Here is a 14,232-nt window from a genome sequence, read left to right as displayed (position 1 = left end):
AAGGCTGAGGCCTGAGGCAGGAACTGAGAATTGCGTTTCGGGGGACACCGGACCTCCCCACACAGGGAAGATGGAGACCACAGTGATGTGTCTACACAGCCTCCAGAAGCTGCAGGGGGTGGACTGGGAGGACTCGGATGGACCCACCTCCTGCCCCGCCAACACCCTCCCCACCCAGGCCTTCTAACCCACCGTTGTGATTCAGCCTCCCGGATTCTGTGCCTCAGATCAAGTCGGTGTCCCATCCAAGGAGGGGGGCAGGGTGGATCTCCAAGGCCCCCCAGAAATCTCGGCTTGGATTCCTACCTGCTGTGGATCTGCAGATCCCCAAGGACAGCGGAGCCCCCCGCCCCCTGAGACCGGCCCAGCCGGCCACCCTACATGGGATCTCAGATTAGTCATGAGACTTGCATGTTCATCGATTTCCTGGGGAGCTAGAGATTAGGGACCAGGGAGCGGTGACAGAAACGAATTGGGAGAAACTATTCATAATGGCATCTGTAACTTCCTCAGGGACAAGAAGAAAAACCTCGTTTTTGCAGGCAAACTGGTGTTGGATGGCCCCACTCTAGTGCTACACTGGGGTCCACGCCTCGATGCTTTCCAGCCCTTTTGAGGGCATGGGGATCCCCGGTGTGGCTGCTGGGCTAAGGGGTGGGTCCTGATCCCAGCCGCCTGCAGGTTCAAGGGCTTCTGGCTGGGAGAGGGAACAGGCCAGACCGGTTTGGTTGGACCCGCTTGGGACCATGACACAATCCTAATGTCATCCAGGCAATTGCCAGACATTTCGTAAGGATCCTCTCAACAAAGCAGTGTGACGGAAGGACAACTGTCCCCACTGCAAACAAGGGAGAGGGGACAACGCTAACTGTGAGGGATATCCCGACACAGCATCTCATTAATTCTGGTGACAGCACGCTGCACAAGGGAGGGGCTATCACCCCCAACTTCTCCATTAAGTGACTGTCAAACGGCAACGAGACTAGGACGGAGCGGAGCCAGGACCCCCGTCCACGTCTATGCAAGCCTGACCGCCAGGAGATGTGTTCCCGGTCCAGAGTGCAGCCTTCCCGGATTCCCAGAACTGCCGGATCAAACCGCAGGGCCGGGGAGGCCAGACACACGAGGAGTTTTGAGGGGATCTGCTCGTTACCGCGACACAGGGACATCGCCAAGTCCCTCCGTCCATCCATCGCAGGCTGTCTAAATAGACCCTGATGAGGACACTGGTGGGTTGGCGGTTGGTGGGGGGGGGGATGAACCTGTGCAGCCGCATGAAGAAACGAGGACACAGTGTAAAGGTAGCTGTTTTACGTCACTGCTCAAATAATAACGATAAATAATAATAATAAAATAAGAATAATAATAACAAGCCATCCACAAAGCTTGAAGCAAAATGAGCCAAATAGTTTTATCTGTACATTAATCTTGTAACATCCGGGGTACTCCAGTGGGTGGGAGGCAGTGGGGTATGTGGAGGGCCCGTTATCATGTCCCTCAGACAGACAGGTAAATAAATAGAGGTGTGTGTGTGTGTGTGTGTGTGTGTGTGTGTGTGTGTGTGTGGGACTTGCAAAAGTAAATTTCATATGAATAAGTATTAAACGTCCCACGTGTGAAATGCTATTTTTCAAGTTTATTTATTTATTTTGAGACAAAGAAAGAGAGTGCAAGTGGGGCGGGGGGTGGGGGGAGGGAGAGAGAGAAAATCCCAAGCAGGCTCTGTCAGCGCAGAGCCCACAGAGCCCGATGCGGGGCTCGAACTCATGAACTGTGAGATCATGACCTGAGCTGAAGTCGGACGCTTCATGGATGGAGCCCCCCAGGCGCCCCTGCAAATGCTAATTTTTAAGAGAGAGGACGCAAGGGGCTCTGGATGCCAGGTGCTACCTTCCTCCAGGTTCCAGGGTGGGGGGAAGACAGATCACAGCCTTGGCTTCTAATATAAAGTCCTCCTGGGAAGGCAGGGGAAGTGGCCCAGTGCTGTGCAATGAACAGCAGCCCTTGTAATGCCCGCTTGGGTCATCCACAAAGTGTTACGAAAGCTCTTACCCTTCTCTGCATCCCCCCCCCCCCTGCCCCCGACAGTCCCACACTTCCTGTTTCAGCTTCACGGTGGTTTTCTGAGGCTAGCCTTGTTTGCACTCCCCTCGGAAGTCAGGGGCAGGAGGAATCAAGGGTCACGAAGCTCTGCAAACAGAGGAGACCCAAGGAACTGGCCCAGAGAGCCCAGCCCCAGGGCAGACCCCAGCGCACTGACCCCTGCCCAACAGGGAAACCCCCAGGGAGGTGGCAAACAGCAGGCGGCTGTGAGGGTGGTGACAGAAGAATCCCCAGACGGAAGCCGGACAGGCACAGCTGAGGTCAAATGCCCCTGGGCTCCAAGAAGGAGGAGGCAAATTAGCTTACTTTCCAGCCCTGGGTACACAACCCATCTCAGTCCAAAGACCCAAACACGAGTGCTCAAAGAGGAAGGAGTCCGTGTGGCACCCGGCCACAGCCCCTGGAAGAGACCCGGCTCATGGAACCGCAGGGACAGGAATGTGTGGCCCACCCACAGCCTCCCTCTGTCACCACCGGTCTGTGATCCCCACAGCATGGCTCTGTGTGTCCCATCAGGAGTTGCAGGTCAGATGGGTCGGCCGTCCACGTGGACTAGCAGGTGTTTGCCCACGTGAGAGACTGTACATCCACCGACACATCCCAAACCAGCAGCCATCGGGACACGTCTACTCTGCGTGAGAACACACGTCGGAGTTTACGACACGGGTCAGAGTCAAATGCACCTCGGTGCGTGGAGGTTTCTCGGTTCTCCAAAGGGCATCACACGGTACATATATCTATTGCTGTACATGCTCCCTTGGGAATCATCTCCCATGATAGTTAATAATATTCATTAGATACGAAGACAAATCTTGACTTTGTATGTTAACTAGGGGTGCACGCTGTTAACATACCTTCATTTCTAAGAAACAACCTTACATGTGGGCAAAGGAATTGCAAAGTGATACAGGATTTCATTTTCTGGACGGAAACCAAATGTACAGGGAAATGGGCTTTTTTTGTTTGTTTGTTTTGCTTTAAAAATCGACTGGTTATTGGGGCGCCTGGGTGGCTCAGTCGGTTAAGCGTCCGACTTCAGCTCAGGTCACCATCTCGCGGTCCATGAGTTTGAGCCCCGCCTCGGGCTCTGGGCTGATGGCTCAGAGCCTGGAGCCTGTTTCCGATTCTGTGTCTCCCTCTTTCTCTGCCCCTCCCCCGTTCATGCTCTGTCTCTCTCTGTCTCAAAAATAAATAAATGTTAAAAAAAATTAAAAACAAAATCGACTGGCTATTAACATTTTTTTTAGTGTTTATTTTTTGAGACAGGGAGGGAAAGAGAGAGAGAGAGAGAGAGAGAGAGACAGAGCGTGGGCAGGGGAGGGGAAGAGATAGAGGGAGACACAGAATCAGAAACAGGCTCCGGGCTCTGAGCTGTCAGCCCAGAGCCCGACACAGGGCTCAAACCCAAGAACCACAAGATCATGACCTGAGGGAAAGTCGGACAGAGGCTTATCCGACTGCGCCCCCCTAGGCACTCCTTGACTGGCTATTTTAAATGACAAAGTGAGGTATGGGGCAGGTACATCAGCACAAACAACATGCTGTGTGTCAGGCAAAGGAAGAATGAAGAGATTTCAGGACACCTAACCCAGGAAATTAACTTTTTTACTCAGATACACAGCTTAGGGGTCTCGGGAGGAGAATCCAAAGGCACATTGGCAAAGTGAGCCCCATCTTTATTACCTTTTCAAGGTCAGACTCCTCTGCTGCTTACTTTCAACCTGCAATGCATTATGGAGCTGAAGTCATAAGATTCCAGACAAAAAAGCATGGGAAGTTGCACAGTGGCCTAAATTTCCATTAGGCCTTGTGAGAAACCCAAAAGTGTCCCTAAACACACTTGGCACTTTGCCAACACCTCCATCTGCCCCACTTCTCCCTGCACAGGAACGCAGAGGCCACACTTGGGTCAGCGTTTGACATGTATACGTGTGGCGAGCTGTGCTGACAGCTCAGAGCCTGGAGCCCGTTTAGGATTCTGTATCTCCCGCTCTCTCTGCCCCTCCCCGCTCTCTCTGCCCCTCCCCTAATCACGCTCTGTCTCTCTCTGTCTCAAAAATAAATAAACACCAATAAATAAATAAATAAATAAATAATAGATAAACAATCTTTAAAAAAAAAAGAAATAATAATACTCCAAGTAGTAAGTGTTCACTATGGGACGGGTTATATACATGCTTCAATGATTTGATCTTCACGGCTCCACAAAGCAGGTGTTACAGACGGGTTACAAACATGGAGCGTCTCAAGCAGGTTCCCTGGAAAAGAGAGCCTGAGTTTCTGTGCTGACCCTTTCATAGCTCGTGCAATCCCGGGGTAGCAAGAGTGAGGTGGGGGGCGGGGAGCGGACATCAGATCGCAGGTGCCCGGCTGCTGACAGCTCTGTGGCCAGATCACTGCTCAGTGTCACCTGAGGCCCGTCCTCCAAAGCCACTGTTTACTGTCTCTTTTCAAATGAGTTTACCCTCACAGCAACTGGGTCCTAAGTCACGTCACACTTCAGTGACCTCAGGACAGGAGGAGAGAGCTGCTTGGCACTGGAGAGAGGCCTGGGGTTGTCACAACGTGCTCATAAGTGACACAAGGAACAAGATGCGGCCACCACACCGGGTCTCCTGTGTGACCAGTCTGCCCAGAGAGCGGAGCACGTATGCAGATCTGGACAGGTGCATCGGAACCTGCCGACGCCTGCCGGCCCGCATGAGGCAGGTCAGGTTCAGGCTCAGGAGTCCTGGCTTCCTTCCCCAGGGCTCCGCCACTCCTCTCCTTCTCATTTCCTCCAGCGGGACAGATGACCCTTAGCTCAAACCAAAGCAAATCCAACCGTGACTCTGGTTCGTCATAATAACCCTTGATTCTGCGAAAGCCAGAGTCAGGAAAGGGAACGAGTATTCTATAGTTTCTTCATAGACACTTTGTTTAGAGGTTCAATTGGAAAATTGATGTTCGCGGGGCGCCTGGGTGGCTCAGCCGGTTGAGTGTCCGACTCTCGATTTCGGCTCAGGTCACGATCTCACGGTTTGTGGGTTCAAGCCCCGCATCCAGATCTGCATGGACAGCGCGGAACCTGCTTGGGAGTCTCTCTCTCCTTCTCTCTGCCCCTCCCCTGCTCTCTCTGTCTCTCTCAAAAATGAATAAGCTTAAAAAACTTTTTAAAAAGAAACTTGATGTGCACAGTTATACCGATCCTCCCGATGAAGAATCTTTGGTCAAGAAACAAGAGACGCTCTGTCACCCTGATTGAAGACATGGCAGGATCGACCACCAAAGAATATCAGAAAGCAGTTGACCATTCTATTTACACAAGACAGCGGTTCACCAGAAGTGCTCTTTGTGTGCGGCTTCTGGCCCCCCTCTGCCCTATGACTGAGTCAGCAAATTCGGAAAAGAGAAACCCAAACGTCTCCAACACGCACATTTCCATCTGAAGTCTATTTTTACACCCTCTGAAATGAACTTGGGTCTGAAGGCACCTGTGTTGTCTTAGAAACGCTTCCTGCCAAGTGTAACCTGTGGACAGCAGCCGACTCTGGACACCCGCCTGAGCACACGGCTGAGTTGGACAAAATAAAATGCACCCCTTTAGGAAAAGGGGAAGAGAAAACACTTACTCTCGAAAGGTTCCTTTATGCAGCCCAAACACCGCAAAACTCCGAGCCAGCCCTGGCTGTGATGTGGTGAATAGCCCTAGTTCCGTTCAAAACAAGGTTTCCTCCAAAGACACCAATTCTTGGGTAGAGTCCTGAATTTCCTCAATACGCTCATTCATTCACATGTTTATTATGTGCCTACTATGTGCCAGGCACTGTTCTCTGGAGCCTTGTGGGGGAAGACAGGGCCCGGGAACTCAGTGCATTTGGGCATCAGACAAAACCATCTGGCTGATGGCTGACACTCGACTTGCTTTAAAAAGAGACAACACTCTTCATTAAACAGAGGTAATGCCAGCACAAATATTCACAGCGGCATAAATGTAGTAACCGTGGTCAGATCCTATCCTGAGACTGGAGTTTAATAAGAGAATATCTCCAGGGGAAAAAACGAGAGGCACAAATTTTACATGTGGAGACCCAAGAGATCAAAGGTTTTTTTTTTCCCTCAGTGTTGGTTTGATAACCATTTCCTTATATTTACTATGTGCCTAAAATACGTCTTGTCGTTCAACTTAAACACACACACACATCACACACACGCATGCGGGAAGATCAGGGTTCAGAAATCTGCAAGGGTGTATGTGTGCTCCCAAGACACAGCACTGACGTCTTATTAACTTTTTGGTAAATTTAATTATTTGTACAGAGATACTATGGGAGCTCCTTAGCTAAGGAACATGGATGCGCTTCCTCGGCGGCCGCCCAAATTGTATTCATCCTTTGTGGTCTAACCAGTCCTCCACCTGGGAACCCATTTGGGATGGCCCAGCAGCCTGGTACACATCCATGCTGGTGGTCAATGCACTGGTTTACAAGCTTTGGTATATAAAAGAACCAGCTGGAGGGCTTCTGACGATTCCCTAGTAGATTCTGATTCCTGAATATTTACAGAGCATCCTGGTTGATGCTGAGCGCAGCTGAAGACCACTGGTGTAAGCCGACCATGGCGAAGCAAGGGTCGAGGAGAGAGAAAAACAGCTCTTGATTGATTATAGGTCTCACTGACTCCATTAGCCTCCACCTACTTTCTGTAAACTTACCCCCAGGTACTTAAAAAGGACAGACTAAGATTAAGGGGCCGGGAAGTACGTCCAAGTATAGTAGGCATGAAGAGTGGATTCTCTGTTGATTTCTCTGGCTCGAATACGTGGGGTACAAGACAGGGACAGTCTATCTCAGGGGTCCACAAGCTTCCACCCACTGTGTTTTTGTATGGCCAGCAAGCTAAGAATGTTTTTACAATTTGAAAATGGTTGAGGGGGACAAAGCAAACGAGGAATGATCGTTCATGACACGTGGATTCACAAGAAATTCAAATTTCAGCGTCCATAAATAAAGCTTTATTGGAACCCAGCCATGCCCGTTCATTTACATAAGGTCTGAGGCTGCTTTTGCCAAAAGATGTCAGAGTTGAGGGGTCCCCACAGAGACACACGCCCCCCCCGCGGCCCCTGCCATCTGGCCTTTTACTGACAAGTGGGGGGACTCCCTACCCGTAGAGCCTTGCCAGACACACAGACCCTCCGGAATCTGGACCCTCTCATTCCACACTTTCTTTGATCCTTTCTGGAAAACGCACAGATTGATCCTTGGAGCTGGTGGGTGGCTAGCTAGTAAGGCGGATCTCTGTGGCTCCGACCCGTCTGAGGATTTTCTTCCCAAGAGGCCACTGTGTTATTCCCAAACAGTTTATGCCTGCGGTACCTAACTATAATCCCATCACTTAAATAGAACGTTACAGAACATAAAAGACGTAAAGAGAAGGAATGGGATGATTTTCACAGAACCTAAGTTAAGCATTCAAGGAACACAAGAGGGGTGGCTGAAATTAACGAACGGACGAATGTTTACTTGGGTGACGGAAAGACAACTGAACAGGAGGAAAAAACAAATTGGTCCGCAGCCGGAAGGTCCTGCACTCAGATTTTATCAAAATTCTTTTCAAATTCTCGATTGACTTTTTAGGGAATCTGCGGTTGAAAAGCCGCGGGCAATGACTCCTGGGTGCGTGTGCACCAGAGGACTGCAAAAACATGTCAAGGCTTTTTGTAGAAACACTTGACCTGTTAAACTAAGGTACTGACCACGTGACCCATCCATAATCCCACCCAGGGCAGAGGAATGGTTTCTGCCGTCACGTGGTCGCTGTCCCCACGCTCCCTGCTGTTCACGTGTGATGGATATCCGCATGATGTCCCCATGATGTCCCCCACCGCACACCTGAGAGAGCTGCACAGGGTATGGGAACCTTCAACCCCGGGACAGCCTGCCTCAACCACTCTGTGATTCGACCCCAGAGAAGCCACAGTCAAAAGACATTCAACAGGGGCTCCTGGGTGGCTCAGTCGGTTAAGCATCTGACTTCAGCTCAGGTCATGGTCTCAGGGTTCATGAGTTCAAGCCCTGTGTTGGGATTCTCTCTCTCTCTCTCTCTCTCTCTCTGCCCCTCACTCAATCTTTCTCTCTCTCTCTTAAAAATACACACACACACACACACACATACATACACACACACACACACACACACACACACACACATATATATATATACACACAAAGAAATATTTAACATTGCAAGAACTATAGACAGTTTTGCTATTTAACACTCCACCATGGGCCATGCAAGAAAAATAACTCACTTAAATATGGAACCTTTAAAGGGAAAATCCAGAGTACTGAGAATAAACGTGGTCAGGAAGGAGACCGAGCAGAGCTCCTCCCGAGATCCTCAGCATCCACGCAGAGCACCCAGACCCCTGACTGCTCACACAAGCACAGGGCTGGCCAGCCACCTCCGCATCTCTGTGTCTGGGGGCTCATCTATGGAACCCGCAGCAACAACCCCACAAATACCCGCCTTCTCTCTCCTGGGACTACAGTCCAATCATCCTCGACTGCAAAGCAACCCCAAAACATAAAGCTGTATGTGCTGTGAATTTTCAATCTGCATCCTAGCTTGTCACAAAAATGCTCGGGGCAATACGGCAGGCGCCTCTACTTACAATTCCCCACTTGCCAAAAAAGAAAGGGGCGTTCCTGAAAAAAACATTCTAGAGAACAGGGGAGCAGGTGCCAAGGCGGACTTACCTTCCGCAAGGAGCTTCCGCGGGTGGGAAGGGAAACTGTCCCCCCGCCCTGCAGGCAGCTCTCGCCTCCCAAGTGCCCGGGGGGCCCTTTCCTAGCATATTTATAGTGACCGGGCTTATTTGGCATTTAAAGTCAAGATTCTAAAAATAAACCCTAAGTTTCGCCAGGCAAACTAATTTTACCTATCTGAAAACAGTTAACTTGCCTAAATATTTCACTCATCACACACAACTCCAAAAATACATAGACACTGCAGTGGTTTTAGGATTCCCACACCTCCTACGACTTATTTGAGGTGTTTATATTTAAAGTGTCACCGAACCGCTCCCAGGCTCAGGCACCCACCCAGCGTTCCCTTTGGTGAGGTCAGCTGCACCATCGCCCCATTAAGGGTGGTCTCCCCAGCATCACTGTTCTGGTCCCCCACCCGCACTCTCTCCTTATAGCGGACAGTGCCCCGGCCTCAGATTCTGCCTCCTTCCCAAATGCAGCCTGGGCCTCAGGCTGGGGCACCCACCTCTTCTCCTGCCCAGGGCCCCCATCACCTGCCGCGTGTGTCCACGGCTGCCACCCTCCCCCCACGTACTCAAACTCACACCAGCCTGTTTCCACATCTCCCCTCCCACACACACACCTGTGCCTGCAAGGTCATCATCATCCTTGCCGTCTGCCGGGCAAAAAGCATCACTCAGTTTCAATGGTCCCTTCTCGTCCCCACATCCAAAAGCCGGCCACAGCCCGCGGGCCACACCTTTGCAGGAGCCTCCACTATTGCCCCTCTTGTCCACGGTCACCACTGCCACTCTCACGTCAGGTTTTGAAGGGACTTCTGAGATACTCTTATTAGGGTAAATTCTTCTCTGATGCAAATACTTTGACTTGATTTTCATGCCTGTGTTTTTATTATTTTTTTTAAATACTTTTAAAGTGTTTATTATTTACTTTTGAGAGACGGAGAGAGACGGAGCATGAGTGGGGGGTGGGCAATGAGATTGGGACACAGAATCCGAAGCAGGCTCCAGGCTCCGAGCTATCAGCACAGAGCCTGATGCAGGGCTCGAACTCATGAGCTGAAGTCAAACGCTTAACGGACTGAACCTCCCAGATGCCCCAGGTCTGCGTTTTATAGACACTGGTTTTGGCTGGCGTGGGAAACACCAGTATTATCACATTAATGTCAAAATGATCTGGGCCTGGTCTTCAACTCTCTACTGCCTGGAAAGCCCAGCTTCCTGAGCACCTTGAGAAGTGATGCAGGAGGGAGGTGGGGTGGGGAAGGCAAAGGGATCCAGGACAGGGGGAGCAGGGAAGCGAGGGAGACAGTAGATGTCTGCTCCCCTCAGGATGCATCAGAGCAAGGGGGGGACCCAGGGCCAGCCGCAGAGGGAGAGGGACCGGAGGGCTGGCTGCGGACAGCAAGTCTGCCCCAGGACCCGGGCCTCCCCCAGCTGCAGGGACAGGCGGGTGGGGCACTAGAGAGAGGCAGGGACAAGGTCTGTACCTAAATCCTGAAGCCCAGGGCTGCCCTGGAGACTTCTGTGTCTCTCTCTACCAGTGATGCTATGCGACGTTAAGGAAAGTCCTGAGTGTCGGCTCAGAGTGCACTTTCGCAATGAGACTTCGTTTGAGATTGTCGGGAATCCCGTTTCCAGATTTGGGTTACAGGACCGGGCTGCTGTGGCGTCTGGCCCCTGCACCCCCCGCCCCTGCCATGCGGATGGGCCCCCCCACTTGCCAGAACCCACCTGTGGGGCAGGGAACAGGGGAGCGAGGCTCCAGCAGGGAAGCGAGGCACCCCTTTATGCGAGGACATGCCCAGAGAAAACAGAAATGAAGGTCCTCACCACCATCCAGCAGCAGACTTGCAGGTCGAGGCCTGGGAGACGCCGTGGCAGGGACAGAGATGTCCCCAACCATATGTTGCTGCTGTCACTTGGACAACTTGGAAGATACACAGAGGCCCCGGCAGCGGGGACCCAGGGTCCACCGCCCCCCCCCCCCTCGGGGACACGGGGTGGGGTGGGGGGAGGCCCTCCCCCACTGGGAGCTCTCTGAATTCCTCAGGCGGCTCCACCAGGCCAGGACAAAGAATCATCCAGAAGGTCAGAAATTCCAGCTGTTGCCTCACAGTGGAAAATCAAAAGGCAACTGTCTCCATTTTTTCCGACACGTGTCTTTGAAGACTGACTACATTTTGCAGCCCCGCGTCTCTCCCCAGTTGGGTTCTCTGTTTCCTCCCATCTGCCCAGCTAGGGTTTTAATAAAGACGCCCTTATCAGGCCCTTATTTGCCCTTCAATGGCAGTGAGCTCAGCTCTTTTTTCCTGGGGAACGCCCTCTGGCTTCCCCAAACAAAAGCCACTGCTCTAAACACTGGGGGCTCCTTGTTGGAGGAAACAAACACCCTGGTGAAGCCTGTAAGGAAGATGTGCGTTCAGGCTCCAGGCCCCGGAAGAGACGCCCCTCCTTTGGTTACAAGAAAACAGGAATCCTCGGGAATCCGTGCAATGAGCGCCCGCAGATTCCGGGCTGCGTGGCCAGCACGCGTCATCAGGCCATCGCGACCTGCGATACGATGCCCTTTCACTGCTTCTAAGCCGGTGTCCCCGGAGGCAGGAGCCTCGCTGGGCAGGACGGGGCGGCCGTGGCGATTTGTCCCGCTGCGGCCACCGGGGAGCCCAAAAGCCTGGTTCCTTCTGGGAAAGGGAAATCTGGCAGCACTTTGGGGAAAGGGTCACAGGTGAGTGGCTACCACCTGCCGTGACTCATGCCATGGCCACTTCTCAGGCCCTATTCCCTCAGGCATTCTGGGTAGCTGGAGCAAAGGTGCTGATCAGCCAGTGGGGAGGGGTCCCCGGCCCTGGAGAGTCTGGCCCTCAGCAGACAGTGAGGAGGGAGTCATCGGAAAGTCATAAAAATTGGAAGGCTGGCCAGGTAGGAGTCACACGACGGAGCAGAGGGTGCAGAGGGTAAGTGGTGCAGCACCAAGGTCAGGGACCCCGTCTAGGGGCAATGACCATGCCCCTATGGTTGCAGCAGACACAACCTGAGCCCCCTGGTCCTGGCTCCCCTGAGGTGCCACCATCGACCTTTGCAGGGGCAGCCGCCAGGGGCTGGACCACAAGCCACGCCAGGACGGGCTTCCTGTGCCCGAGGCTCAGGGGCAAGGCCGTCTCTGTTGCCAGGGGTGCTCTGGGATCCAAGCAAACATCAGGCGAAGCCCCAAACTGCCAGGTCTGCACTTGTGAGACTCCGCTCCTCCCACCCCCAAGATCTGCCGACTCTCCCTCGGCTTATAGCATGTGGCTCCCCGGGCCCACATTCCGGCACACGTGGTCCTGGCCCGGCCAGCACATGCCCCCCGAGGCCCCTCCCCGGCCACCCTCATTACCCACTCCCCTGGAGAATGACGCTGGTCAAATCCCCACAAGGAGAGACTGTTACGCCCTCCCCCCGCTAAGGACACTGGTGAGGGAAGCGTCCGTAACTGAGCTGATAGTGGCACATCTCTGGCCTGAAATTCTCCAGAGGCTCCTTGGGTCTTAAAAATTCAAGGAAATTGCATGGTGTATGAATTAATTCCCAAAAAAGCTATTATTTTTTCAACATTACGGAAACAAAATGTTTATTTTCAATGTAAACATTTTTCCCTCTTAAAGTCCTGAAGTCCCAAAGGAAATTTCTTTCCTTTAAATTTTTTTTTAAGTTTATTTATTTTGAGAGAGAGAGAAAACGCACACGCGAACAGGGGAGGGGCAGAGAGAGAATCCCAAGCAGGTTCCGTGTCACCAGTGCAGAGCCCCACGCAGGGCTCGATCCCAGGAACTGTGAGATCATGACCTGACCCCCAACTGACTGAGCCACCCAGGTGCCCCTCGAAAGAAAATTTCTAAACTCCCTCTAGCCTTCATTGTTGGGTACAACTTTCATCGCTTCTTTAAAAGACAGTCCTCCCTCTTCCTTTCTTTTCTTTTTTCTTTTTTCTTTTCTTTTCTTTTCTTTTTCTTTCTTTTCTTTTCTTTTCTTTTCTTTTCCCTCCCCTCCCCTTCCCTCTCTTTTCTTTTCTCTTTTTTCTTTTCTTTTCTTTTTTCTTCCCTTCCCTTCCCCTCCCCTCCCCTCCCCTCCCCTCTCCTTTCCTTTCCTTGAAAAAGCGCTGACTCAGGTGATGGTGGCTGGTACAGCAAAGAGGCTGGTTAAAGGCAGGGGATCAAACTGAGAAGCAAGTACATCGGGGACCCTGGGAGTCGGGGTCTGGATGGACACACCATCTGTGAGGCTGGGAGGCACGGGCGTGAGCCCAGAGTGTGTCCTGCCCGGAAACAGGTGTGTGTGTGTGTGTGTGTGTGTGTGTGTGTGTGTGTGTGAACCTGCATACGTGAACTTAAAGGGGGGAAGAGGGAGAAGTGTAGAGCCAATGTACACGTTAGTAACTGGGGAATCCGCACGAGTGCGCGGGAGATTCCCCGTACAAGATATAAACGGCTAAGAAGAATTTGAGAAACTATTTAAGACACTTTTTTTTCCAAATAATTTTGGAAAAATTTTTATTTTTCGAAAGTTCATGGCTGAAAAGACTTTTTCTTCTAAATTTCCCTCTGTATTAAAATATTATTATTATTATCATGTTTTACTGTGTATGCGGTCCTTTCTTCTTCTGTGGGTAAATCATTCTTAATTAAAAAAAAAAAAAAAGAGAGATTCAGGAAGCCTGCGTGGCTCAGTCGTTTGAGCATCCGACTCTTGATTTTGGCTCTGGTCACGATCTCAGTCCCTGGGATCGAGCCCTGCGTGGGGTTCTGTGCTGACAGTGTAAAGCCTGGTTGGGATTCTCTTTCTCTCCCTCTCTCTCTGCCTGTCTCTCTCTCTCTCAAAAGAAGTAAATAAACTTATTAAATAAATAAATGAATGAATGAATAAATAAATAAATAAATAAATAAATAAAAAGATTCTGTGGCTGCCTGCGAGTAACTGACCTCAGTGACCTGCGTGTATATGACCACTCACTAGGAACAGGCATGGACAGACAGACCACGGACCAACGGAGGGGTCGTTGGACAGACGTGACGACGGGACATTCTTTCTCCGTCGCAGTTCTTGCGCTCCCAGACGGAGATGACCCCAACGGTGCCACCCTTCCTGGGTTGCTCTGGAAACCCAGTCCGTGACCCCCGGTGAACACACCAAGCACAAGACTGATCCAGAAGTGAGCAGGGGACGGTCACGGATGGGTACACGGATGGTCTTCCTGTCCCTAGGCTCTCCAAGCGGGTTGGGGACTCCCAGCCATATTCCAAAGCTGCTTCTGAGGAACCCGGAAGGTGAGGGCGGACGCCGTCGTCCCCCTTACAGAGCAGGTGGGTTTCATGTTATTTACCGAGCTCTGTGTGCCT

General features: G+C 51.7%; 1 protein-coding gene across 4 annotated transcripts in view; it reads right to left on the bottom strand.

Moving 5' to 3' along the window:
* COBL (cordon-bleu WH2 repeat protein) overlaps nucleotides 1–12,824 on the bottom strand; it is a 233,230-nt gene extending 220,406 nt beyond the window's left edge. For 2 of the 4 annotated variants that reach the window (XM_053218694.1, XM_053218698.1), the window contains exon 1: nucleotides 8,844–12,823. In XM_053218694.1, the coding sequence (XP_053074669.1) occupies nucleotides 8,844–8,941 (98 nt within the window). In that variant the 5' untranslated portion in view covers nucleotides 8,942–12,823. Of the gene's footprint in view, nucleotides 1–8,843 lie in introns of all 4 variants that reach the window. The other 2 variants (XM_053218692.1, XM_053218697.1) reach the window with 2 other exon arrangements.
* Nucleotides 12,825–14,232: the final 1,408 nt, after the last annotated feature.

Source organism: Acinonyx jubatus, chromosome A2, assembly GCF_027475565.1.
Source record: "Acinonyx jubatus isolate Ajub_Pintada_27869175 chromosome A2, VMU_Ajub_asm_v1.0, whole genome shotgun sequence".
NCBI lineage: Eukaryota > Metazoa > Chordata > Mammalia > Carnivora > Felidae > Acinonyx > Acinonyx jubatus.
The sequence above is the reverse complement of the archived record's forward strand: the minus strand, read 5'-3'. Positions and strand labels throughout refer to the sequence as shown.